General features: G+C 45.6%; 1 protein-coding gene across 1 annotated transcript in view; it reads left to right on the top strand.

Annotated features, from left to right (window-relative positions):
• Nucleotides 1–27,962, top strand: part of PDLIM1 (PDZ and LIM domain 1) — a 48,706-nt gene that overhangs the window by 15,926 nt on the left and 4,818 nt on the right. Inside the window, exons 2-5 of the mRNA XM_019445146.2 lie at nt 795–946; nt 2,548–2,632; nt 7,356–7,555; nt 24,320–24,471. Coding sequence (XP_019300691.2) covers nt 795–946; nt 2,548–2,632; nt 7,356–7,555; nt 24,320–24,471 — 589 coding nt within the window. The remainder of the gene's footprint in view (nt 1–794; nt 947–2,547; nt 2,633–7,355; nt 7,556–24,319; nt 24,472–27,962) is intronic.

Genomic DNA, 27,962 nt, shown 5'->3' with positions numbered 1-27,962 from the left:
CAAAAACATTATACAAATGTATAACTGTGAACAATTTTGTGTGAAGTGTTCCAATTTGTTCTGTGCATAAATAATATAAGATTTTTATAGAAATAAATAGGATGTTGCTATGCATTATGCTGTGTGTGTGTGTGTGTGTGTGTGTGTGTGTTTAAATGTTTATTTATTTTTGAAGGAGAGAGAGTGCAAGAAGGGGTGGGGCGGAGAGAGAGGAGACAGAGGATCTGAAACAGGCTCTGCACTGTCAGCACAGAGCCTGACGTGGGGCTCGAACTCACGAACTGTGAGATCATGACCTGAGCCGAAATCAAAAGTCAGACGCTTAACCAACTGACCCACCCAGGCATCCCTATGTGTGTGCGTGTTTTTAACATACTTGGTAACTTATTTTAAGGAAGCAACAAGATTGAGTGGGAAGAACATTGGGTTTGGGTTCTGGCTCTGTAAATATACTAGTTGGATGATTAGTAATACAGTGATAAACTAGTTGGGTGATCCCAGGTAAATCACAGATCTTTCTAAGCCTCAGTGTCCTGGTCTCTAAAATAGGGACTGACATTTGTCCTCTCTTAGAAGGTTGTCGTAAGGATCCAATGACACGGTATATTGAAAAGGACTCTCTGTAAAGCATGTGTATTGCATGGATATAAAGGATTATTATTATTTAAAGTTACGATTTCAGTCCTTTTCCCCTTTGAAGTGCTCTGATCAGTGAATACTTACACCAGTGGTCATTTACTTAATGGTTTCCTTGGAGACGAATAGGAACTAACCTGCTCTTCCCTTTTTTCCAGGTCACTCCCGGAAGCAAGGCAGCAATGGCTAACCTGTGCATCGGAGATGTAATCACAGCCATCGATGGGGAAAACACCAGCAGTCTGACACACTTGGAAGCTCAGAACAAAATCAAGGGCTGCGCAGACAACATGACTCTCACGGTCACCAGGTAAGGCGTGGAAATGCTCCTTCTTCGCCTGCAGGCTGCTTGTGGGAAGGTCCACCGCACCTGTCCCAGATCCCCTCCGGCCCAAGCTCTGTGCCCTGCGGCAGGCCTGCAGGTCTGTGGGATTGGGGTTTCCTCAGGTTTTTCTTTTTCCTCTCGCATTTTCCCAGTGTTTCTTATAGTGTGGGCGTCTCTCTCCAGGAGCTCTGTGTTTTCACTTGCTCCAACACAACCAACCAAAACTTTGAGGAAGTCAAATCAGTAAAGCATTGTCAGCTATGATGAAATGAAAATTTCTTCTCAGAAACCATGGAGAATCTACTTAGGATGCTGCTTGCATCACACCATGTGAAACCGGGGTACCACCCCTGGAGGTTACAGTGGCAGAGAAAGATACCAACACGTTAGACAAAGTGCCGCGTGTAAGCTTAAGTGCTACGAGAAAGGATAGTTGAATGTTCTCAACGGGTCTGGTCGCTGCTTGAGGAGAGCACTTGGGCTTGGGAGTGGTCACTGGGGTAGAATTCCCATTCTGTTTCTGATTAGTCTTGGGCGGGGGTGGGGGTGGTTCCTGCAAGGGCTGGATGTCAGGAGAGATTTGGTTTAATATTTGCTGGCTCCCTCTTTCCTGTTGGATCAAGTTCACATTCCTCATTCTGATCTTCTGCTTACCTGCTGTTTAATGCAATTAACCTTGGCTTCCACTGCTCTTCATCGTGGGCCCTTTGCTCAGGTTCTTATCTGAAATAGGTTTATCGCTTTTTCTACCTTGTGCTGTAGGACTAGTGGGAGGACCAGGTGTAGGGCAGGAGGTCAGAATATTTCATATATGTTAGAGCCCTGCCCCTATAGGAGGCCCCCAACATGGGGCTTGAACTCAAGAACCTGAGATCGAGAGTCACCCCACACCACTTTTTCTATCCCCTCAAAAGCACGTTTGTCCCTCATTCTCCTCTCCATTTCTACCTCAGTCCAAATCCTTTCCAAGACACTCATTCATTCATTTTTTTTTTTTATTCATCTACCAACAAATTCAACAGGTGTATCTTGTATCTGGCCCTGTGCTTGGCAGTCTAACAATACAGGATACGCATAAATGTTCTATTTCATTCTACACTAATGAAAGCTTAGACTAGACTGAGGTTTATGCTATGTGATAAGTACAAAGAAATCCTTTGCACACTCAAGAAGGGAAGCATCACTTTTATTTGGGCCAGCCAGCCTTCACACTTGGTGAGTCAGTTCCCCAGTCTGGCTCAAGAACACTGGGAGGGGTAAAGGAGAAGCTCTTTCTGTCCCGACAGAGGTAGGCCATGTGAGGCTGCTCGGGACTGTAGAGGAGGCTGGTGTGGCTGGGGGTCAGCGACACAGCGCAATGATGGAGGGTGAGGCTGGAAGAGGTCTGCGCCACATGGGAAGCCATCAGACGAGACGTCATCAGATGGGTGCTTTGGGAAGATCACACTCGTGGCAAACAGAGGGGAAGGCGAGTGGCAGGCAGAGTGTTCAGAGCGCAGAAGTCAGGCAGCAGTGGGCATTTTCCCGTCCTGTTTTTAGTATATGTGACTTAGCATGAATGAAACAACATTGTCAATGTGTTGCAGATCTGAACAAAAAATCTGGTCCCCCCTGGTGACAGAGGAAGGGAAACGTCATCCGTACAAGATGAATTTAGCCTCTGAACCCCAAGTAAGTACTTGTTCACCGTTGCCACTGCTCCTGTCTTGTCTTCCTTTGACACAACTGTTTGGCCTGCCCTGGGGGCCTGGGCCAAGGTCAGGAGAGCCCTCCACAGACAACCCTGGGACCTGGCTCTTGTTCACTTCTTCCCGTAAGGGAACGCGGGAGGAAAGAGCTGGAAAGCCCCAAGGCAGTGACGCCAGGGCCAGGGCTGGACACAGAGTGTAGGAAGCGATACAGGAAGCGGGTGGAAGCTTTCCTGTGCAGAATAGGGTGACAGGACTGCATGAAATAAAGGAGCTGGCTCAGCTCACTGCGGATTTCAGATACATGTGAATCATACCAGGCATGAAAATCAGTGTGGGTCCTGAGGCCTAGAACCTGGAGGGGAATCAGAATCGTAACCCTGCCTCTCCTCCCCAGACCCCACTCTCTTGTTTCCATGAGCCTTGCAACGGAAATCTCCATTTTTGTTTCACTGAGACCCTAAAATCGCTAAAATAAAGTCACTTCAGACTGAAACTGCTAGGCGGTCAGTGCACAATTTGTCAGCCGAATAGAATTTCCGAGGACAGTAAACTGTCTAAAGATCCCATATTTGTAAACAAATCGATTGTAAGTGATTTTCTTTCTTTCTTCCTTAATTGCATCTTCTAAATTATCTACAATGAATGGGATGGGTATTCTTTTGAAATAAGGGGAGGGGTACCTGGCTGGCTCAGTCGGTTAAGTGTCTAACTGTTGGTTTCGCTCAGGTCATGATCATTCAGCTTTGTGAGCTCAAGCCCCTCATCGGGCTCTGTACTGACAGCACAAAGCCTGCTTGGGATCCTCTCTCTCTACCTGTCCCCTACTGATGCTGTCTCTGTCTCTCTCAAAATAAATAACTAAACTTAAAAAAAAAAGTGGAAAAAAACTTAAGAATGTTTAGAACATTTTTGTAAAATTCCTTGTGCCTGACCTACTTTTTACAAAGTGTGTATCTTGGATAAATTAATGAATTATTAATAACAAGTTAATAGGGGCTCCCAGCTGAGTCAGTGGAACATGTGACTCCTGATCTCAGCGTTGTAAATTCAAGCCCCATGTTGGGTGTAGAGATTACTTGATTTAAAATCTTAAAAAATAAATAATAAGTAAATTGAGAATGGATTTTGAAAACTTCTCTTAGGCTGATGTGTGATTGTTATACATTTAACCCCAGCTGAAGATTTGAACTTTAATTTTTTTTCCTAAAAAAATTTGGGACACAACTTACTTTTTATGATGAATCAAGATACAATAAAAAGCACATAACTAGATCTCCTTTATACATGACAGAAGCTTCTATGAAAATGAACTCACAAAGTATGTTGGTGTGAATAAATGGTTGTTTGTAAGTCATGTTTTCTCAAAGGTATCCATTAAAATTTCTGAAATGTAGGCATACAGCATTTTTTTCATTAATATAATAAAAATCATACTCAAGAAATCCTAAGAGTTACATCAAGGACAATTTTGAATCTGGCATTTCAGAACTGGCATGAACATGTTCAGCTCCTATAAGGAAAGCTCATAAAATGGCACTCAGTTGTAAACTAGCAGTTGTAAAAAAGTTAATTTTTTAAGTTTATTTATTTATTTATTTTTAGCAATCTTTATACTCAACATGGGGTTCGAACTCATGACCCTGAGATCGAGAGTTGCATGTTCTTCCTACCGAGCCAGCCAGACTCCGCGTGCAAACTAATTTTAAATGTGCCACTGTTAATTCCAATTTCCCAAGGCGTTCTTAGCCACTTCACTGAATTTACTATAAGTGTTAAGTTCTAATGTGCTAAGTTGTGACATATTTTATAATACGTAAGAAATGGTTTTGTTCTGATTTGGTCTACCTAAAATCTTACTTTTCACTTACATAAGGGAATACTTCCATTTCAGTTATACTTTTTATATCTTATGCTTGAATTTTCATCGTTAAGCCTATAGTCTGGTTCCTGTATTAGTATTTTGAAGGTAGTTCTCTTCAAAAAAAAATTTAAAAAGTTCTCTGATGCTTTAACACCTAACTTGAGTATATTTTTCTTTTGATTCAGTAATTCTTTGTTCCTATGAAAAACTTCCCACTCTCCTTTTCCCAAAACCTTTCACTTCCAGTCATTCTAAAATAAAAGAATGAGTAAGAACAGAGTTCATCTATAATTAAAAGATCTGTTAGTTCATGTAATGCCAGCCACCACCCCGGCTTATCTGAGGTCAGGGTAGTCACACACCTAGTTTATATTTCCTCATTATTCAGTTTCCTTGGAGACTGATAAATACAAAGCCCAAACAATTACATCATCCATTCCAGAGGCAGGCCCTGAATTAACCGCCTGACTTCTGGAAAGACCAGTATTCACATGGGGTTAGAGATACTCCTTTTAAGTACAAAACGGATGTATTCTCAGAAGATTCTCTATAAAGTGAAAAAGGAGAACGTCCAACAGGAATAATTTTCTATTGACTCTCCATTCTAATTGGAAATGTGTGTCTGGGGAGGGAGAAGGGACCGGACACTGACTGAATGTCTGCTTTGTGGCAGTCACTGTCGTTGGTACACTGATAGGTCATACCAAGTGCTTGTGAGAGAAAGCTTTACTTACTTCCATGTAAAGATGAGAAATGGCCTCAGAGAGGTATAACTTGCCCAAAGCCAGAGAGGAAATGATGGGAAAAATGGAGCCAAAACAGAAAAATAGGAATCTTCCTTGGCGCTCAGCATCCTGTGCTGCTCCTTGGAATTGCTGTGGAGACGGATGGTGACGACGGAATTGCGTCCCTGGCTGCAGCTGTGGGTCTGTCCTGCAGTGCTGTAGGGCAGCCACTGACGTGGGCCAAAGTCCCAGGCCACCAACCATCTGCAAGTCCCCTGCTGTTAACGACTATGTATTATTCCTCATGGTAGTTGTGCCATAAGATTTACTTAACCATGCTTTGATTACTGATAAAGTCATTTTTTTTTTTTTTGGTTTATTTTGGGGGGAAGAGAGAGAGTGAAAGTGAGCGAGGTAGGGGCGAGAGAGAGGGAAACAGGATCTGAAGCGGGCTCTGCACTGACAGCAGAGGGCCCAGTGCAGGGCTCTAACTCATGAGCTGTGAGATTGTGACCTGAGCCAAAGTTGGCCTGAGCCACCCGGGTATCCCTGCTAAAGTCATTTTCTTAACTAGTTATACTTCCCCTTTTGTGAATGATCTGTGTGTACTTAGCTTTTGTCCAGTGTGGACAAAGTCCACTCAATGTAACTTATACATTAAAACCTCGCTGGTTCTGACTTGTCGAAGAGAAGCCTATCTGAATAGTGAAAAATCTCAATCATAAAACTATTTTCTTTTTGTCTTTTATTTTTAATCAGTACCCAGTGAGGGGCGCCTAGGTGGTTCAGTCAGGTGAGAGTCCGACTTCAGCTCAGGCCGTGATCTCACAGTTTGTGAGTCTGAGCTCCGCATCAGCTGTCAGCACAGAGCCTGCTGCAGATCCTCTGTCCCCCTCTCTCTGCCCCTCCCCTGCTTGTGTGCACATGCTCACGCTCTCTCTCTCTCTCAGTACACAGTGAATTAAATTGTTACTTTTCATTGTAATGTATTCTAAGAAAGCGTGAAAGACAACGTTTCAGTGAAAGATTAAGAAAAAAAAAAGCAACAGACAGAAGACTGGAAGGAAATCTTTTGGGATCAGTTCTTCTGGGCCTGAGTGTTAAGAAGGGGGCCAGCGTTCAGGAAGGTTCTATGTTGGGGAACACAGAAAATACGATGCATGTTGAGTTTAGTAGCTGCACAGAGCGTGCTATCGGGTGGGTCCAGGACATTCGTGCAGAAAGCACCTTTCTGACTGAGTTGTCAGAAAAATCCATGATTTTTAAAACCAGGAATGTTAGTTTAGAAAGTTTGCCGGGGGGGGGGGGGGGTTGTTTGCAAAGACGCAATGAGCTCTGGAGCTGTAGGAATTATCCTTGGCTCCTGGCAGTCCAGGGAAGGGGTGGAGGGCACTGTCTCAAATTACAGAAAGAGTGGGGGATGAGCCCAGACGAGATCAAAGTCCTCTCCGTCAGCTCCCCCCAGGCACCGCCCCTGTAACAGGTATCGCCTAGCCTTCCATCTGGGCAGCCTTGTCCTTCTAGAGAAACTGCAGATCCTGAACTCCCTTTACCCCTTCCTGCTGGAGCCCTGAACCACCTCTGCCTCCTCAGCAGCTGCTTTGCCCGGTGGCCCCGTGGGCTTCTTATCTTGCTTGTCTAATCCCCTCAGTTCTAGGAAGTTTGTCTCTACCTTTTATCATCTCCTGCTCTGCACTGACCCAGGCACCAAGAGCCTGCCTGTTCTCCTCCTTGTACCGTAATCCCTTTGGAATGTACTCTGAAAGGGAGTTTCAGCCCAAGCTTGGATCATGACAGCCCAAGGCATCTAGAGGTGTTATGCCCAGGGGGTGCCTAGCAGCAGATTAGGCTTTGACTGGGCCTCCAGGGAGAACAAGGTGGAGCTGGCATGTGAAACCCACATGCCCAGCTGGAGATTTACCCCAGTCGGTCGGTCGGTCGTCGGTCGGTCAGTGGGTCCGTTGCCTGCGTGTCTGGTGGGCACGTCAGAGCCCCTCAGTTGAAGTTTGGTGTTGAACCAGGGCTACCACAGCTCAACAGAACACCTTTCTTTCTGGCACTCAGCCTGCAGTGTCTCTCGGGGGTGTGCACTGATCTCCTCTGATCTCTGCCTACAGGAGGTCCCACACATAGGGAGTGCCCACAACCGGAGTGCCGTGCCCTTTACCGCCTCACCGGCCACCAGCTCTGCCCCCAGGGTCATCACAAACCAGTACAACAATCCAGCTGGCCTCTATTCCTCTGAAAACATCTCCAACTTCAACAACGCCTTGGAGTCCAAGACAGCAGCCAGCGGGCAAGAGACAAATGGCAGAGCGTAAGTAGGCCCTTGGATCCCCCCACAGGCCAGTCCTGGAAAAGGCTGCGCATGGCAGGACCAGGTTCATCCAGACGGGTGGGAAGAGGTTGAGCCACCAACCCAGAGAGAAAACTGTCTACTTTAGCACTGTTCTTTCTGCATTCATTTTCCGTTATCTCTGAAAAAGGGGCAAATACCACCTGCCGTATAGGGTTGTTGTGAACATAAGAAGTAACATGTAAAGCGTGTCTGGTGCCATATCTGGCACAAACTAATCAATTATTCACCAAGACTGACATTGTTATTTCCCTGATTTCTCTGGTCATCATCATCTTCTCAGTGAACATATTCCCTCTTTGACAGTCCTACTGATTCCTGAGATATTTTTGTTTGTTTTGAGAGAGAGAGAGAGAGAGAGAGAGAGAGAGAGAGAGAGAGAGAGAGAAAGAATATCCCAAGCAGGCTCTGCACTGGCAGCACAGAGCCCGACGCAGAGCTCGAACTCACGAACCATGAGATCATGACCTGAGCCGCAATCAAGAGTCAGACGCTCCACTGAATGAGCCACCCAGGTGCCCCCTGAGATATTCTTTAGTATTTATAGTTTGGGGTTTCTGCTTGTGTTCACCATCTGATCTGAACAAAGGATGAGTACTTCATGATGAAATGTTTGGGAACCAGCGTCTGCTTTTTTCCCTACAGTGGCCCACTGGAAATAATAGAAGTTTGTGAGGATATAAATGTGTGTCTGTTGGAACCGGTTCTGATCTGGGGCAGACACAGGGGAGAGGAGGGCTGCAGGTGGACAGGGTAGAGAGTTCTAAGGAAACAGCTTTCTCAGGGCTGGGGAGGCCTGTCCCCTCCTGTCACCAATCTCAGTTTTTATCCAGAGTATCCTCTGTCTTCCCAGCATAGGAGGCCCAGTGTCCGCTCCATCCTGGACTCTTTGAAGATGAATCTGGAAACACTGGGGATACTGCAACCCACAGCAAAGGAACTGGGTTTGAGGATGGAGAATAGGAGGTGGGACCAGTTCTCTCTCTGTGGGTTAAAAGGGGACAGACTAGGTCCCAAGTTGCCACCTCCCATGCCCAAATGTGGCAGGGAAGATAAGGACCTGAGGGCAGAGCTCAGAGTGCAGACAAAGGGAGCAGAGTGGCCTGTAAGCAGCTGGATGTGCAGCAGCCCAGAGTGGTTCCAGCAGCTCTGCTCATTAATTAATTCCTGCTAATTAATTTCACTGAAACAGAAGCTCTCAGAAAGCCTCTTTTTATCTGAAACCCCCTGATTTAAAAAAAATTGTTTTTTATTAAAAACAAATTTTTTAATGTTTATTTCGTTTTGAGAGAGAGTGAAACACAGAGTGTGAGTGGGGGAGGGTCAGAGAAAGAGAGAGAGAGAGAGGGAGACACAGAATCTGAAGTGGGGTCCAGGCTGTGAGCTGTCAGCACAGAGCCCGACGCGGGGCTCGAACTCACAGACTATGAGATTATGACCTGAGCCAAAGTCGGCCACTTCACCGACTGAGCCACCCATGTGCCCCCCCACCAATTTTTTTTTAATGTTTCTATTTTTGAGAGAGAGAGAGAGACAGAGTATGAGCAGGGGAGAGGCAGAGGGAGAGAGGGAGACACAGAATCCGAAGCAGGCTCCAAACTCTGAGCTGTCAGCGCAGAGCCTGACGTGGGGCTTGAACTCACAGAGTTGTGAGATCATGACCCGAGCTGAAGTCGGACACTTAACCAACAGAGCCACCCAGGTGCCCCTGAAACCCCCTGATTTATAAATGTTGGTGACAGTTACATTTGTTGGAAAATACCATGTGATCCAAACCTTGTCCAATCTCTGAGGATCTTTCCCACTTAGAATCCTCAGTTCTTACATTAGCCCTAAAGCCCATTTTGCTGTTCAGTTTCTTCCCAATTTACCTTTAACAAGAGTCTGCTCGGCTCTTAGAGTGAGTAAATTGCAGACCCGTTGCTTCAGAGGCAGGTTAGGTGAGAGTTAAGGCATGAGAGTTTCCAGACTACTTAACTGTTCGGAAAGGGCTGTCATGGGGATCCCTCTCAAGGGCTCCTTGGTCCTACCGTGCATATAGCCCCCCTCTCCCTGCAAAGGGAGATGGACATTACTGGGTAGCCACTGCATGCAAGTCCCTGTGCCCAGCGCCAAAAGGCTCTGCGATTTCCTTTTAAGTTTCTTAGTGTCTAGTAGGGGAGACTTTTTGCCAGATGCCTTTGGCTTTACAAGATGTTCAAGGTTATTGACGTTTATTGTAGTAACTGAGGCAAAGTGGCTACTAGTGTCTTCTTCCCCCAAATTCTGATTCCTGCAGTGCCTTCAAGCCAGTTGCTTGAGGTGATGATGTCCTTCAAAGTGACTACAGGGGAATTTGGAGGTATCTGAGAAAGAGCGCCGTGCCGGGCCCCCCGAGCTTTCCACAGACACACCCTGAAGGGAACCTTGCTTTCATGCAGCTCCATTGGGAGCCGAGTGACAGGAAAACCAAGGGCCATGATCCCTGTTCTTTGCTGCTTTGGTGCTGGTGGAGGCTGAGAACGTGACCCTCTTTTACTGTCCTAGAGTGGAATGTTCTGCGATCTGGATTTAATAACCCAGGAAATGACACATCCTTAATTGAAAGAGCTGCTATGCATTGGGAGAAATATGTGCCTGGGAAGTATTTTTAGTATGGCCTTGGCGGTTATTCCTTCATTAATGTCTTCTTTCTCCTTTCATGCTCCCTGCCTGCTCTCCGCCTCCAATCTGAAACAATTAAGTCTGAAACTGTCTGGACACTTGCAAGCCTTTCCTCCAGCCCCCGTCCCCTGGCTGCAGCAGGCTCTGAGTCTTGTACCAAGAATCTCCTTCGAGATTTTCTCCGCATAGGGGGCCGAGCTTCTGCCTCATCTCAAACTCTTTGAAGATGAATCCAGAAACAGTGGGAATACCAGCAGCCTGTGGCAAAGACAGTGACCGAAAGGGCCATGCTGCCCGTCGTGGGGCTCTGCTTACTAGCCTGCTTCTAGAGCAGCCACTTGTGCATTCTCAGAGAAGGATTGTCCTGCATACCCAGCAGCCGCGGGGTAACTTGCTTGCTCAGTCAGCAGAAGTCCCAGGCACTCACTCACCCCCACTGTTTAGTCTGTAAAATTCAGAGGTTCCACAATTGGCTCTCTTCATACTTTGTGTCTGAGGTCATCACTGATTCCCTGGGGCTCACTCTGAGTTTCTTTGTCCCATGCACTTCAAAGCAGCCTAGTGTGTGTGTGGCTCCGTGTCTCACAGGGCGTCCTAGGGCCGCGTCCCCACGTGACGATACAGACCGCTTTGCTGCTTCCAAACTAAACTAGGATGGAGGGCAAGAGGGCACCATCCGCCGCCTGTGCTCCCAGCGCGCACACAGCTGACTGGGAGAGCCTTTAGGTCAGTTCAGCCTAACACTCATTTATTGAGTGCCTTCTGTGTACCAGGTGGGTGGAGGAAATGTTGCTGTGTTCAAACGAAAGCTTTCACCTGCCTTCCGACCTCTTTCAACTGATTTTAGGGGCTATAGCCATTTTCTGGTGATTCAGAGCCTGTATTTCCTTGTAGATGTGATGCCGCTTAATACTTTCCCAAAGGTACAGGCTTCGTAGATAGAGGGCCCTTGAATTCCAACTGGGCTTCTTAGGCAGACCATGTAACCTCTCTGAGACTCAGCCCCCCCATCTCTCAGGTGTGTGTAATACACCTAAATGACCTACCTCACCAGCAGGCTATTCGGAGAATGCACTGAGGTGTGCAAATAGCACCCAGAACAGCACCTGGCCTCTGGCAGGTGCTCAGTGAATGCCAGTTATTCCTGATTTCACTGCCCATGAGGACTCCATACCCATCACTTCTGAGTACTGGGGCCTCCAGAAGAGCAGAAGCATGCAGATAAACATTATGGAGAAGATTTTGCTGTGACTTATGGTAGACTTCTTTCTTTCCAGCATTGTGGCTTCAGTCCTGCCAACCAGCACCATTCATCACCTTCCTGATGGAGTGGTGGCCTCTTCATGGAATGATTGGTTGGGCTCCCTTCACCAACACAGTAGTCCAAGCATACTAACTCTTCCAACTTGTGTTCTCAGGAGATCTCCCCATATACTCACGAGGCCTGTATCTAAGCAGGTGCAGGGGGAATAAAGGGATGCATTGTTCTCTATTAAGATGATATCGGAGGGATGGTATTAATCCTGACGCGTTCACAGCTGGATGGGAAGAAAATCTCTATCATGAAGGTGGCTGTTTGCCACCTAGCTAAACTTGCCCGTGGCCCACAGAAAATTGGCTCGGGAGTCTGGAGTCCTCTCCTGGTGCCCATAATTACTCCTCTGGTTTCTTATTACAGGTCCAACATCCAGGCCTTTGAAGACTAAAACGTAGGGAGCATTCTGGCTAGGCTCCTTTTCCAAAAATGATTATGTAGGGTTTCTCAGTACTGCATTTTTTGGTGAACAGTGGGGTAACCAAGTTGAGGCATCTCAGACATGAAGAGTTTTTCTGAGTCAACCTGCATCCTTCACCCCCACTTACATAAATTTCCAATTAACGCTTAACTTCCATCATGTGGGGAAACGTAATTAAACTGTTTATCTTAATTGTAGATTCACATGCAGTTATAGGAAATAATAGAGGTCCTCTATACCCTTTACCCCGTCCCCTTCAGTGGTACCACCTTGAAAACTATATAGTACAGTATCAAAACTGAAATGTTGGCATCGATACGGGCAAGAGAGAGGATTTCCATCACCACAGGGATCTCTCATGTCACCTCTTATGGCTACACACAACTCCTCCCACCCTCCTTAACCTCTGGTAACCCCCTAATCTGCTATCTGCTATCTATTATTTCAAGAACGTTATATTGATGGAATCCTATAAGATGTGACTTTTTGGAATTGGCTTTTGTTTTTTTTTTAACTTAGCATCGTTCACTGGAGATTGATTTATTCAGGTTGTACCAATAGTAACTTTTTTTTTTCCTGTTCTAAGGATTTTTTTTTTCATTGTAGTAAAAATACTTAAAATATACCATCTTACGGGCACCTGGCTGGCTCAGTCTTGATCTCAGGGTTGTGAGTTCAAGCCCATGTTGGGTATAGAGATTACTTAAAAATAAATCTTAAAAAAAATGAAATAAAATCTACCATCTTAACCATTTTTTAAGTGTACAGGACTGGTAACTATACGCACGTCTTTGTGCAACAGATCTCTAGAACTTTTTCTTGCAAAACAAATTCTGTATCCATTGAACAACCCTGCTCTTCCCTTCCTGCGCTGTTTCTAAGAGTGAGTATTTTAGGTACCTCATATAAGTAGAAGTACGCAGCTGTCTGTTGTATTGTGACTGGTTTGTGTCACTCAGCATAATGTCATCAAGATTCATCCATGTTGCAGCATGTGACAGTTGCTTTTTTTTTTTTAAGGCTCAATAATCTTCCACCGTCTGTCTGTACCACACTTTGATTATCCACTCATCTGTCAATGGGCATTTACGTTGCTTCCACCCCTCAGCTATTGTGAATAATGTTGCAATGACCGTGAGCGTGCAAATATCGTTTTGAGATCCTGATTTTAATTCTTTTGGCTAGATACCCAAAAACAGGATTTCTGGGTCATATGGTAATTTTCTTTTTTCTTTTTTGAGGAACCTCCATAGTGTTTTCCATAGCACTGTGCTATTTTGCATTGTCACCAACAGTGCACAGGGTTCCAGTTTCTCCATCCTTACCAACATTTGTGGTTCTTTTGGGTCTTGGTTTTTGGTTTCGTTTTGGATGGTTGTTTTTTTGTTTTTGTGTGTGTGTGTGTTTTGGTAGCAGCTATTCTATAACTTTTCATATTGTTGCTGGCCAGTATGTATCTTCTTGGAGAAATGTGTATTCACACCCTTTGCTCATTTTAAAAATCAGGTTATTTGGGTTTTTTGTCATGGAGTTGTAGGAATCCTTTACATACTCTGGATATTAACCCCTTATCAAATATATGGTTTGCAAATATTTTTCCCATTCCACAGATTGCCTCTTCACTCTGTTAATTGTTTCTTTTGCTGTTTAGAAGTTTGTTCTTAAAAAGTTTAAATACTCCCACTTGTCTAATTTTGATTTTGTTGCCCGTGCCTTTGGTGTTAATTCAAGAAATCATTTCCAAGACTAATGTCAGAAAGCTTTACCTCTATGTATTCTTCTAGGATTTTTATGATTTTAAGCCTTTCATTAAGTCTTTAGTCAATTTTTTAGCTGATTTATTTATGGTGAGATAAAGGTCCATTTTCATTCTTTTATATACAGATACCCAGTTTTCTCAAACCATTTATTGAAGAGACAATCCTTTCTGCATTGTGTATTCTTGGCATCCTTATCAAAGATCATTTTTACCCTATTTGCCAGGGTTTTTTTCTGGGCTCTGTATTTTCTTCCATTGATCTGTATGTCTGTCTTTATGCAAGTACCACACTGTTTTGGTTGCTGTAGCTTTTATATTATGTTTTGACATCAGGAAATGTGATACCTCTGGTTTTGCTTTACTTTCTCAAGATTGTGTTGGCTGTTTGGGGTCCCGTTAAGATTTCATATGAATTTTAGGATGCTTTTTTCTATTTCCACAAAAAAAAAAAAAAAAAAAAAAAAAACTGTCGAATTTTTGATAGGGCTCGCACTGAATCTGTAGATTGCTTTCAGTAACGTGGACATTTAAAAATTTTTAAAAGTAATCTCTACACCCAATGTGGGGCTCAAATTTACAACCCCAAGATTAAGAGTCACATGCTCTACTGACTAAGCCAGCTGGGTGCCCCTGGATGTTTTAACATTATTAATCCTTCCAGTCCATAAACATGGGTATCTTTCCATTTATTTGTGTCCTCTTTGATTTTTTTCATCAGTGTTTTATAGTTTTCAGTGTACAAGTCTTCATCTCTTTGGTTAATTTTATTCTCAAAGATTTTATTCTTTTGATGCTATTGTAAATGGGATTGTTTTTTAATTTTCTTTGTGGATTGTTTATTGTCAGTGTATAGAAACACAGTTGATTTTTGTGTGTTGATTTTGTGTCCTGCAGCTTTGCTGAATTCCTTCATTCTAACAATGTTTCAGTGTTTTTATTTGTGGAAATAAAAATTTTTTTATTGTGGAAAATCTTTAAGATTTTCTACATATAAGATCATTTATAAACAGGTAAGTTTACTCTTCCTTTCCAATTTGAATAATTTTTATTCCTTTTCTTGCCTAATTGCTTAGGCTAAGACTTCTAGTACTATGTTGAATAGAAGTGGTAAGAGTAGATATTGGGGCGTCTTGGGTGCCTCAGTTTGTTGAGCAACCAACCAGCTCAGGTCATGATCTCACAGTTCATGGGTTCAAGCCCCATGTCCGGGCTCTGTGCTGACAGCTCAGAGCTTAGTGCCTGCTTTGGATTCTGTGTCTCCCTCTCTCTCTGTTCCTCCCCTATTTGTGCTCTCTCTTTTTCTCTCAAAAATAAATAAACATTTTAAAAAATTTAAAAAAGAAGAGTAGATATCCTTGTCTTATTCCTGATCTTAGAGGAAAAACTTTCAATTTTTTACCAGTTAAGTATGATGTTAGGTGTGGTCTTGGCATACATGGCTTTTATTATGTTGAAGTAATTTCTTTCTATTTCTGATTTGCTTAGTGTTTTTATCATGAAAATATGTTGAGTTTTATCAATTTTTTTTTTAACTATTGAGATGCTCTTGTGGTTTCTGTCTTCTGTTCCATTAATGAAGTGTATTAGATTGATTTTTTTTAACAAGACTTTTTTTTCTTTTAAGTTTATTTACTTATTTTGAGAGAGAGAGAGAGTGCAAGAGGGGTCGGGGCACAGAGAGAGAATCCCAAGCAGGCTCCTCACTGTCAGCGCAGAGCCCAAACTCACAAATCAGGAGATCATGACCTGAGCCGAAACCAAGAGTCAGACGCTTAATCAACTGAGCCATCTAGGTGTCCCTACATTGATTGATTTTTGTATGTTGAGTCATCTTTGCATTCTAGAAATAAATCCAACTTAGTCATGGTGTATAGTCATTTTAATGTGCTGTTGAATTCCATTTACTGAGGATTTTGCATCAATGCTCATTGAGAATAATGGTCTGTAGTTTTATTTTTCTGTGGTACCTTTGTCTGGTTTTGGTTTCAGGGTAATGCTGGCCTCATAGAATGAGTTTGGAAGTGTTCCCTCCTCTTGAGTTATTTGGAATTGGTGTCAATTCTTCTTTAACTGTTTGGTAGATTTCTCCAATGAAGCCATCTAGTCCTGAGTTTTTTGTTGTTGAGAGATTTTTGATTACTGAGTCAACCTTGTTATTTTATTATAGGTCTGTCCAGGTTTTTTCCTTTCATGACTCCATCTTGTTAGGTTGTATGTTTCTAGGAGTTATCTGTTTCTTCTAGCTTATCCAGTTTGTGCATATTGTTCATAAAGATCTCTTAAGATCCTTTTTATTTCTGTCATATTCATTGTAATGCCTCTTCTTTCATTTCTGATTTTTTTGTTATTTTGGTCTTCCCTCTTTTTCTTAGTCTAGCTAAGAGTTTGTCAGTTTTGTTGATGTTTATTTTTTTAAATTTATTTTTTAATGTTTATTTTTGAGAGACAGAGTGTGAGCGGGAGAGGGGCAGAGAGAGACAGACAGAATCTGAAGCAGGCTCCAGGCTCTAAGCTGTCAGCACAGAGCCCAATGCTGGGCTCAAACCCACAAACCATGACATCATGACATGAGCTGAAGTTGGACACTCAGCCTACTGAGCCACCAAGGCACCCCTAATTTTTTTTTTTAAAGTTTATTTATTTTTGAAAGAGACAGAGTGCAAGTGGGGGAGGGGCAGAGGGAGAAGGAGACAGAATCTGAAGCAGGCTCCAGGCTCTGAGCTGTCAGCACTCACAAACTGTGAGATTGTGACCTGAGCCGAAGTTGGATGCTTAACTGACTGAGCCACCCAGGTGCCCCAATTTTGTTGATCTTAAAACAAAACAAAACAAAAAAATACAAACTCTTAGTTTTGTTGATGGTTTTCCATTGTTTTTCTCTCCACTATTTTGTTTATTTGTGCTCTGCTCTTTATTATTTCCTTCCTTCTGCTAACTTTGGCTTTAGTTCTTTTCTTCTCCCTTGAGATATAAAGTTTGCTTACTTGAGATCGCTCTTCTTTTTTTAATTAGGTATTTATAGCTATAAAGTCCCTTCTCAGCTTGCCACATCCCATAAGTTTTGGTATGTTATTTTTTCATTTTCTTTTTTTAAGATGTACTTTTATTATTTATTTATTTATATTTTTTGCTGATTTTTAAAAAAGTTTATCCATTTTGAAAGAGAGTAAGCGGATTGGGGCAGAAAGAAAGGGGGACAGAGGATCCAAAGCAGGCTCTGTGCTGACAGCAGAGAGCATGATGCAGGCTCGAACTCACAAATTTGTGAGATTATGACCTGAGCTGAAGTCTGACTCTTAACCGACTGAACCACCCAAGCGCCTCATGTTTTTCATTTTCATTTGTCTCAATATTTTCTAATTTCCCTTGTGATTTCTTCTTTGTCCCATTGGTTATTCAGGAGTGTATTGTTTAATTTCCACATATTTGTAAATTTTCCGGTTTTCCTTCTGCTCTTGATTTCTTGTTTCATTCCATCATGGTCAGAAAAGATACTTGATGATTTCAATCTTCCTAAATTTAAGACTTTAAATTTTTTCTCATGCTTTGTGGCCTAACACAAGTTCTGTCTTGGAGAATATTCCACGTGCACTTGAGCAGAATGAGTATTCTGCTGTTGTTGGATGGAGTGTTTTATAGTCCGTCACAGTCCGTCTGCAGTGTGATTCAAAACCTGTCTCCTTATTGATCTTCTGTCTGATCGCTGTATCCTAATTTGTTTTTATTCCGTGGTACAGATGGACCACAGTTTAAGCATTCACCCAGTGAAGAACATCTGGGTTGTGTCTGTTTTTCTGCTGTTATAAATAAAGCTGCTATAAATATAAATTATAAAAATTTATAAATAAATTTTTATTTATTTTTGAGAGAGAGAGACAGAGTGTGAGCAGGGGAGGGGCAGAGAGAGAGGGAGACCCAGAATCTGAAGCAGGGCCTAGGTCCTGAGCTGTCAGTACAGATCCCAGCGTGGGGCTCAAACTCACAAACCGCGAGATCATGACCTGAGCCAAAGTCAGACGTTCAACTGACTAAGCCACCCAGGCGCCCCCAAAGCTACTATAAACATTTGTGAACAGGTTTTTGGGCAACCATAAATTTTTAGCTCTTTGGGAGAAATGCCCAGGAGTGCAGTTGCTGGATCGTAAGGTAATTAGTTACATGTTTAATTTTATAGAAACTGCTAAACTGTTTTTTGTACAGTGTACCATTTTACATTCCTACTCACGATGTCTGAATAATCAAGTTTCTCCATATCCTCTCTAACTTTAGGTATTGTCACTATTTTTTATTTTAGCCATTCTCATAGGTGTGTAGTAATACCTCATTCTGCTTTTAATTTGTACTTTCCTCATGGGTAAAGATGTCAGACATCTTTTCATGGGCTTATTTGCCATCAGTATACTCTCCAGTCCTTTTTTCAATATCCAGTTTCAGATCCCATCCTATTTCTCAGCCTTAGTTGCTTTTTCAGAAGCTGCCATCCTCTAGGGAAGAGGGACAGTGCGCCCAACGGGGCCAAAGAGCAAACATCAGAAGGACGGACAGTTTACCGATGCAGATGGATAGGTCTATGGGTCTGTGCGCAAGCAGGTTGTAACCTGTGGGTGACAGAGCTCTGTGCTACCCAGCCCGCCAGGCCACCTCCCAGCAGCGGCTCTCAGCAGTCTTTCTCAGCAAATCTAACCACTTTGTCTTTAGGGCTGAAGCCACTCCTCTAAGTGCAAGTGAGTTGTGCCAATGACATTTACTCCCTCATTGCCCACCCACCCTCCCACCCACTGTGTAATTCGTTCACGTTCCCTCTTAAAAAGAAAACAGGCGTCTGGGTAATTATAGGGGTAATCCTCCCCAGGTTACCTCTCCCTCTCCTCTTTCTCTCCCTTTCCCAGTCAGCCTCCCGGTGGGGGGCAGGGGGCACTCGGGGTGCTCAGGTCCCCAGCTGGAAGCAGAGTCAGTCACATCAGTGAAGCTCAAAGATTGAGGGAAGGTCAAAACGGAAGTAGAAAGACGCATCAGCTGGTCACCTGCACTGGCTGCCGTGCAGGGAAGGGAAGCCAGCCACCGGCCCTGTCCACTGCTGCCGGTCCCTGCCTTTGTCTCTCCCCCTCCCGCCCACTGGGGACTGTGGGAGCCTCCCATCCCCCAGGCAGGTGATGGGCCACCTTGAGGAGTGGTCTTGACCAAGGTAGGGGTAGAAGTCCAGTTTCCCCACTTTGCCTGTCTTGACACTGAGGTTACTCAGGCCTATTCCTTACTGCTGGACAGGAGTGAGACGTCTGGCTACCCACGTGCCCTCTGCTGCGACCACTGGAGTAAGTGGTGGCCTTGTTACTACTGGTTGGTTCTCAGAGTCCTCACTTTCTCCTAGGCTTTTCTCATTCCAGATGCATAGGATGAAAAAAGGCTCCCTACTGGCCCTTCTTTGATACCACCCCAGTGGATACTTGGGGTGCCTCATTACAGCCTGGCGAGTGTGTAAATCTAGACCTCCCACTGGCCTGGGGGGCACCTGGCCAGCTCAGTCCATAGAGCTTGTGACTCTTGATCTCAGGGTTATGAGTTCAAGTCCCACGTTGGGCATAGAGTTTACTTAAAAGAAGAGAGATGGGGGTGCCTGGGTGGCTCAGTCGATTAAGCGTCTGACTTCAGCTCAGGTCATGATCTCACGGTCTGTGAGTTCGAGCCCTGTGTCAGGCTCTGTGCTAACAGCTCAGGGCCTGGAGCCTGCTTTGGATTCTGTGTCTCCCTCTCTCTCCGACCCTTCCCCGTTCATGCACTGTCTCTCTCTCTCAAAAAATAAATAAACATTAAAAAAAAAAAAGAGAGAGATGATGGAGCAGCTAAAGATTTCGATGTGATCTCAGTGGCCTTTGAAGGCCACTCAGGCCACCCTTTGGAGATGGACCATTAAGAAATGAATGGGACACTTGGGTGGCTCAGTCGGTTAAGCATCTGACTTCGGCTCAGGTCATGATCTCCCGTTTCTTGGGTTTGAGCCCTGCATCGGGTGCTGACAGCTCAGAGCCTAGAGCCTGCTTGGGATTCTGTGTCTCCCTCTCTCCCTGCCCCTCCCCTGCTCACACCCTGTCTCTCTCAAAGATAAACAAACATTAAAAAAATCTAAGAAATGACTAATATAGGGGCACCTGGGCGGTTCAGTCGGTTGAGCATCCAGTTTCAGCTCAAGTCACGATCTCACAGTTTGTGGGTTCGAGCCCCACATTGACTCTCTGCTGGATGCTTCTTCTAATTCAAGTAATCCCCCTTTTTGTCCCAAACTTTGTCTCACACACAGGCAGTTTTAGGGAGGAACCAAAGTTGACTTACTATGTGAGAAACTGGGCCATTAAGGTTTTATCAGCGTGGGAACTTTTTTCTTGTGGCCTCCTTACTTTAGTTGGGATTTATATACAGATTATCAACTTGCTGCACCGGGGCTGGTTCAAGTTCTAAAAAGATTAAAGAGCCTCTTATGTCCCCACTCTGGTCACCTCATTATTTCCGTCGAACGGACTTTCATCCCGCGGCCGCTGTGCTGATCCCTTCCCCAGAGACAGGGATCTGCTGTTCTCTGTCCTCCTTGACCTTCTGACCTTCACCCCCACTACTCTTGACTGGAGCAGGCCTAGGGGGTCACACAGGGGCAGCAGGCTTGGCCTCCAGAATCTTCCTCTGCTAGACAAACTTATAGGGAGTTTCTTCTCGTCCCAAGGACCACTGGCATCCTTGAACACCTGGCTATCACAGGGAGAGGGGTCCCGGGGTTGGGATCTGAAAGAGTGAGAAAAACTATGAAACGTTTAGGTAACATGATAACAAAACGTCAAACATTTGATAGCAAGAGTAACTACTGTGACTAGGGGAGAAACCAGGACTAGGAAACCAAGTGTGTAACATAGGGTTAGTGCAACAGCCTTGAGTTTGTTTTTTAAAGGAGTCGAGTTTGATTAAAAGCTTGTATTTTGTTATTAAAATGGGAAAACTGGGTTCAGAAGAACGTGGTTAATTTTCAATGTCCCCGCCCCCCGCCACCGACCCCACAACTACTTGTTCCCTGGTGACTCAGTCTCGTCTGTTACCTTTTTGTAACTGATTGCTGTAGAATTCGTCCTTCCATTTGTTACTACATACGAAAAATGAGAATATGCTTTTTTGGGCTCCATTTCTTATGTATGTTTTTGTCCTAGGATCAATTTTTTTTTTTAACTGAGGATATTATTTTTGTTTTGTTTTTTTAAAGAAGATACTGATTTTTTAAAATTCCTGTGTAGTTAAATATGGTGTTATATTAATTTCAGGTATACAATATAGTGATTCAACAAATCTGTACATGACTTAGTGATCATGATAAGTGTCCTTTTAATCCCCTTCACCTGTTTCACCCAATGCCCATCCCCCCCCCCCCCCCCCCCAACCAGGAACCATTAGTTTTTTCTCTGTAGTTAAGAGGTTTTGGTTTGTCTCTTTTCTTCTTTGTTCGTTTGTTTTGTGGATGATATTATTTTTTACTTATATGTCTCAGTGCTTGAAATGAGGTAATGGATCGTGTTTTATAAATTGCCAAGTGGTAGAACAATCTAATCATTGCTTGAGAATAAACAGTAAATTGTTTTCCTTTTTTTTAATCACGGAAATAGTTTACAAGACTGTTTCTTGGAAGAGTAAGTGATGACCTTGTGGTTTGAGCTTTGTCATTTTTAACGTTCCCTTGGTGGCTTCCAGACATAACGACATACCCCAAAGAAGGGGAAGAATTCTCCCAAGAACATTCCATGGTCTGATCTCGATTTTAAAATAGTTCTAAGTGTAATAGGAAAAAACATTAAACATTCATCAAAAATAATGTAATATATTTATACTGGGCAAGCTCAGAACTCAAGACTCACAGAGAATCAGGCATACAACTCAGAGGTGGCCAGAGGAAGACAATGGCCCTTGGTTAAGACCACTTCTCACCATAAGTTAACTAAGTTGGGTTTAAATTTAAAAACAAAAAACAAAAAAAAACCCAACTTCATGAAACTATTTAAAAAAAAGACCACTCCTCAAGGTGGCCCATCACCTGCCTGGGGGATGGGGGGCTCCCACAGTCCCCAGTGGGCGGGAGGGGGAGAGACAAAGGCAGGGACCGGCAGCAGTGGACAGGGCCGGTGGCTGGCTTCCCTTCCCTGCACGGCAGCCAGTGCAGGTGACCAGCTGATGCGTCTTTCTACTTCCGTTTTGACCTTCCCTCAATCTTTGAGCTTCACTGATGTGACTGACTCTGCTTCCAGCTGGGGACCTGAGCACCCCGAGTGCCCCCTGCCCCCCACCGGGAGGCTGACTGGGAAAGGGAGAGAAAGAGGAGAGGGAGAGGTAACCTGGGGAGGATTACCCCTATAATTACCCAGACGCCTGTTTTCTTTTTAAGAGGGAACGTGAACGAATTACACAGTGGGTGGGAGGGTGGGTGGGCAATGAGGGAGTAAATGTCATTGGCACAACTCACTTGCACTTAGAGGAGTGGCTTCAGCCCTAAAGACAAAGTGGTTAGATTTGCTGAGAAAGACTGCTGAGAGCCGCTGCTGGGAGGTGGCCTGGCGGGCTGGGTAGCACAGAGCTCTGTCACCCACAGGTTACAACCTGCTTGCGCACAGACCCATAGACCTATCCATCTGCATCGGTAAACTGTCCGTCCTTCTGATGTTTGCTCTTTGGCCCCGTTGGGCGCACTGTCCCTCTTCCCTAGAGGATGGCAGCTTCTGGAAAAGCAACTGAGCCTGAGAAACAAGGTTGATCTGGGCCCAGGAGGCTGGGCTGCCATTTCCCTGGCACACCCCTGGGAGGTCCTGCCACCCTGTAGGGTACCCTGTGACCCCGTAGGAGCAGAGAGGGTGCAGCAAATTGATCCCTTTGGCAATTGCCCTTCACTTCCCTCACACCGGCTGAGCCCTGGCCCTGTGCCATGCACTGATCAGGGTCAAGAACGTACTGGTGAACAAGACCGACCAAGGCCCTGTCCTCATGGGGCTCACTGTCTAGGGGGAGAGGGACAATAAGGAAACAGATGCATGTAGGATTCATAGGACGAGGGTGAGAAATAAAGTGGGGTAAGATGCCGTAGAGTGAAGAGGGTGACCGCGGGGGTGGGCGGGTTGTTTTCAGTTGGGGACCGGGAGCCCTCTCTAAGGAGGGACATCTGAGCAGAGACAGGAGGGAAACATGGCAGCCATGTGGCGATCTGGAGGGAGAGCACTCCAGGCACCGGGAGCAGTAAGTGCAGAGGGTCTAAGGCTGCCGTGTCCTGGAAACAGCGTGGAGGCTGGTGTGACTAGAGCCGAGCGAGCAAGGGGTGGCAGGCCGTGTGCTTGCAGAGGGGAGCAGATCACATCCTCCAGGGCCTTTCAACTTTACGTAATGAATGTTTATGCCAAAGAAGATGAATTTGATTAAACTTGTATTTTGTTATTAGAACTGTAAATATTTGGTTCTAAGTCAGATGAGACCCTTGGAGCCACATCACAACACCGTGCAGTTCTTGTGTTTAATACATCACGTGGCCTCTGTTTGGAAATAAGACTGTCCCAGGCAGAGGATGGCAGTGCAGGGGCCAGTGATGAGGGTGGTCCATGGTGCCGGTCGGTGGCGGTGGCTTGGACACGCGGCGGAGGTGGGGGGTGCTGAGGAGGGGGGTCGGGACAGACTTTGCAGGTAGAGCTGACTAGGGTCTCCCTCCCTGTTACCCCTTCTGACACCAGGCAGCAGAGACTTCTCACTGGACAGGCCTTGGGGGGAAGCAGCCCCAGCTCGACCTGTCCTGTCCTGGGGAGCCATCCTATCCTGTCCTGGGGAGGCGTCCTGCCCCGGGGAGCCATCCTGTCCCAGGGAGCCATCCTTTCCTGCCCTGGGAAACCGAGCTCAGGCCTCAGCCCCTCCCTCACATTGGAACAGCACTTTATTAATAAAGAGAAGAATTTATGAGGCCTGTACTGAGGAGACCCAGCTGAGCTTTCAATGGTCAGGTTGTGGTTGACATTTTTTCTCCTCTAAATTTTCTTTAGACATAATGTTGTTTATGTAATTAAGAAAGAAGCAGGGGCGCCTGGGTGGCGCAGTCGGTTAAGCGTCCGACTTCAGCCAGGTCACGATCTCGCGGTCCGTGAGTTCGAGCCCCGCGTCGGGCTCTGGGCTGATGGCTCGGAGCCTGGAGCCTGTTTCCGATTCTGTGTCTCCCTCTCTGCCCCTCCCCGTTCATGCTCTGTCTCTCTCTGTCCCAAAAATAAATAAAAAAACGTTGAAAAAAAAAAAAAAAAAAAAAAGAAAGAAGCATAGCTTTCCCATTCCATGGGATTAGGCCAAATAGTAATTGAATTACTGAAACTCTTTGAGAAGATAGCCTCTTACTGCCTTGAAGCAGTACCAGCTCTGAATATACACACCTCATACTACTGGTGGGAAGTCTGCGGCTGAGTTAAGAGAGGGCTTTGTCCAATGGGATCCTTTCTATCTACTCTTTGATTCAGGGGTGTCTTCACTTGGAAAGGGGTGCCTCGTGATTTTTTTCTAACTTCTGACATGTCCTAATAAATTTCCAAACATTCTTTACAGCTTAGACCATTCTCAGCCTCCAAGCGGACTCGTCATCGACAAAGAATCTGAAGTTTACAAGATGCTCCAAGAGAAACAGGAGTTAAATGAGCCCCCCAAGCAGTCCACCTCATTCCTGGTTTTGCAGGAAATCCTGGAGTCTGAGGAGAAAGGTAATCAACCCTGAGTGCATGCGTGTGGTCAGAGGCTCTTGGGCAAGGCCTGGGTGAGGGTCCATTGTGGCTGAAACAAAGGGACTACAGTCTTGAGTTGGTGAAAGGGGCACGGTGTGCTTTGGAAAGCATGGCTTTTAAAATGCCGAGGGGCTCCTGGGTGACTCATTCGGTTGAGCGTCCAACTCTTGGTTCCAGCTCAGGTCATGATCTCACAGTTCATTGGTTCGAGCCCCACCTTGGGCTCTGTGCTGACAGTGCAGAGCCTGCTTGGGATTTCTCTTTCCGCCCACCCTGCCCCTCCCCACCTTGCTCTCGCTCTCTCAAAAAATAAATAAACATTAAAAAATTAATTAAAAAAATGCTAAAAGCTCTGAGAGAGGGGTCCCTGGGTGGCTTAGTCGGTTGAGTGTCCGACTTCGTCTTGGGTCATATCTTGCGGTTCGTGAGTTCAAGCCCCGTGTCAGGCTCTGTGCTGACAGCTCGGAGCCTGGAGCCTGCTTCGGATTCTGTGTCTCCCTCTCTCTCTGCCCCTCCCCCACTCGCAGTCTGTCTCTCTGTCTCTCAAAAATAAATAAACGTTAATAAATAAATAAATAAATAAATAAAAGCTCTGAGAGAGAGTGAGAGAGAGAGAGAAAGAGAGAATGCATGAGCTCCCAAGCACACCTGGCCAGGTGTTCTCTGTCACATGAGCTTTAGGAGGCTGACGTCAGGGTGAGCTTGACTGTTACGGGAACCTGTTCTTCTTTCCCTTGGCCATTTGTTGGGCTTGAGCCCATGCTGCTGCGGTGGCTGACACATGTGACTGGGTGAAGGCCGCGAGCCGTGACAAGCAGAATGAAAAGGAAGCAGCAACACGGAGCTGGGTGCTGGGCTTTTACTCTGGGGCGGTGCATTTGTTCTTGCTTTAGGGTAGGTGGACTCCCGAGAGCCAGAGAGCCCCGGTTTGGCCCCATCCTCCCCGAGTGACCTTAGACAAGTCTCCGAACCTTTCCAGGCCTGTTTTCTCACCTGTCAGTCGGGGACAGAAGCCCTCTCGTCTAAGGCCGGTGTGAGGATCCAATGTCATAAACCTCACAGACACCTGCTACATGACCGGCATGCAGTGGGTGCTTCATGCCCATGATTCTGTTTGCAAACCTCATCAGCAGGTGCCAGGCCAGCCTTAGCTTGTCCAGGGAGCGAGCTCTGATGCCTGAGGACCCAGGGCCACCCGTGTGGCTCTGCAGGCCTTGGGAGACAGCCTTTGCACTGCAGACGTCATAGACTGTATATACAGACAGCTTTCAAGCAAGGACTAAAGCTATCTTTAACAATTACAGCCTATTATGAGAAGGCTTGGACAGATGGTGTCGCTGGCAAACGGGTGCTTTTTCTTCTTTCTCACGAAGGTGACCTGGGAGCCGCAGCCCCTGCCCCGCCCACCTCCCTGGTGGTTATTCACAAGCACTTTCTGATTCTCCTGTCAGCCTAGCCATGGATGACTTTTCTGGAGGCTTGGGTTTTGCACCCCTTCCTGATCTCTGTGCTGCCCAGCCCCCCACACTCTGTCTGCCCTGCTTTCCCTGAGGCTCAGATGTCGCTGGAGCCCTGCTTTCCGTTGGTCTCTCTTCTTCTCCCCCCACCCCCACCCCATGTGTCCACCTGTGAAGAGAGAGTTGGTGATGCTGACGGTGAAACTGGCTTTACTGGCCCGAGGGAATGACTTGCCTGTTCAGAGCTGAGCACCCTCTGTAAGAGTAACTTCCCTCCCCCAGAACCCCCAGCCCCAAATGCAGGTGTGGCTTCTTGGGAGTCCTGCCTGAGCTGAAAGTTCCCTACTGAACAAACCCAAACCCAGGCTTCCTCCCCATTTGGGTGGGTTCTTTCCCGAAATTGGTAATTTACAAGCACAGGAAGTTAGGGGGGAAAGTTCTCCTATTATGCTAAAAGGATATTGTTTTACCAGCAGTTTCCCCCTTTGCTTGTTGTACCTGTGCATTTTGGAAGGAATGAGTCATATTCTGTATTAAGTTCCAGTATTAGGGCCAACTGACAAGTGACTTGGGGACCAACCCTAGAGAATGACAGTTTTGTCAAAACATGAGAAACCACAATTTATTCTACTCTCTGAGTAAGTGGGTGCAAACCCCTTCAGTTCAGAGAGGAAAAGTTAGTCCATTCCAGCCCAGACAAAGACCTAGATAGACACTGCAGAACTCATCTAGTCAAACGCCCTCATGTCCCAGAGAAGGACCTAAAGCCCAGCCTCACTCCTGGTGTGTCAGCTCCATTGCTCATCATGATCTGGACTCCTTCCATGCAGTGGCTTCCATTCTCAAGGTTACCTCATGGCCCTAGTTGGCAGTTGGTGCTCCAGCCAGCACACCCACATCCAGGCACCATGGAGGAAGAAGGGCTAAGTGGAGGCTCCTCCTTTCCGACAAGCCAGCTTTTTCTTTTCCAGAAGTCCCACACTAGTATTCCATTTCATTTGACCAGAATTTAGTGACATGACCACATCTCATAGCAGGAGAATCAGAATTATAGTTCTTTCCTTCCTGCGATGGTTATTCTTTTGCCTCAAAGAAAATAAAAATTCAGTCTCTCCCATATCTCTTAATTATGTACTTGAATTAAATTTTCACTGAACGAAACACTGTAAGTTCTAATTCATACATCCACTGCATTCAGAAGGCTCTCGGGAGGGAGCTCAAATGCCATCTTTTATCTGAGATGAAATGGTCAGAGCTCAGGGAAGTGAGGGCTCCTCTCATTCGAGAAGGCTTGGGGTTCAGAAAGCAGTGCCGCCCTACCAGCACTGGCGTCCAGGCCCTGCCTGTGACCCGCCTTGAGACCACAGGCAGGTTGTCCATCTCTCCAAGCCCTGGTTTCTGCACATGTCCAGGGAGGCTGATAATGGCTACTTCACAGATGGTCTAAAGCGTTAAGGGAAATGGTGCATGTCAGGTGCCAGGCCCTCCATCGGTGAGGCCCGCGTGGGAGGCTTGGCTGCGGTAGGGTTTGGTGATAAGCCTCCAAAAGATTCGCTGTGGGTCTTCTCATTTTGGGTGAAATTCAGCCTCTGAAGTACGAGAAAGGGTCCTGGGTTTCTCAGACTTCATCTTGCCCTGGATCAGATTCCAAATTTGCAGGGAGAAGGAGGATTTCCTTTTTTTTTTTTTTTTTTTTTTTTTTGTTAAACTGTGAACTGCAGCTGACACAAGATGTACTGTCTGAACCATATTTAAGTGTACGCGGTGCGATTAGCTGCATCCATCCTGTTGGGTTGCCATCAGCACCACCCATCCACAGGAGCCCCTCTTGTAAAACTGAAGCTTGGAACCCGTTCCGCGCTGCCTCCTCATCGCGCCCTCCCCCAGCCTTTGGACACCACCGTTGTACCTTCTGTTTGCATGAATCTGACTACTTCAGGCACTTCCTATGAGTGGAATCCTACAGTATTTGTCTTTTGTGACTGGCTTCTCTCACTTAGCATAACGTCCTCA

The sequence above is a fragment of the Panthera pardus genome, unplaced genomic scaffold (genome assembly GCF_024362965.1).
Source record: "Panthera pardus isolate Hobbes unplaced genomic scaffold, ASM2436296v1 HiC_scaffold_22, whole genome shotgun sequence".
Classification (NCBI taxonomy): Eukaryota; Metazoa; Chordata; class Mammalia; order Carnivora; family Felidae; genus Panthera; species Panthera pardus.
The sequence above is the reverse complement of the archived record's forward strand: the minus strand, read 5'-3'. Positions and strand labels throughout refer to the sequence as shown.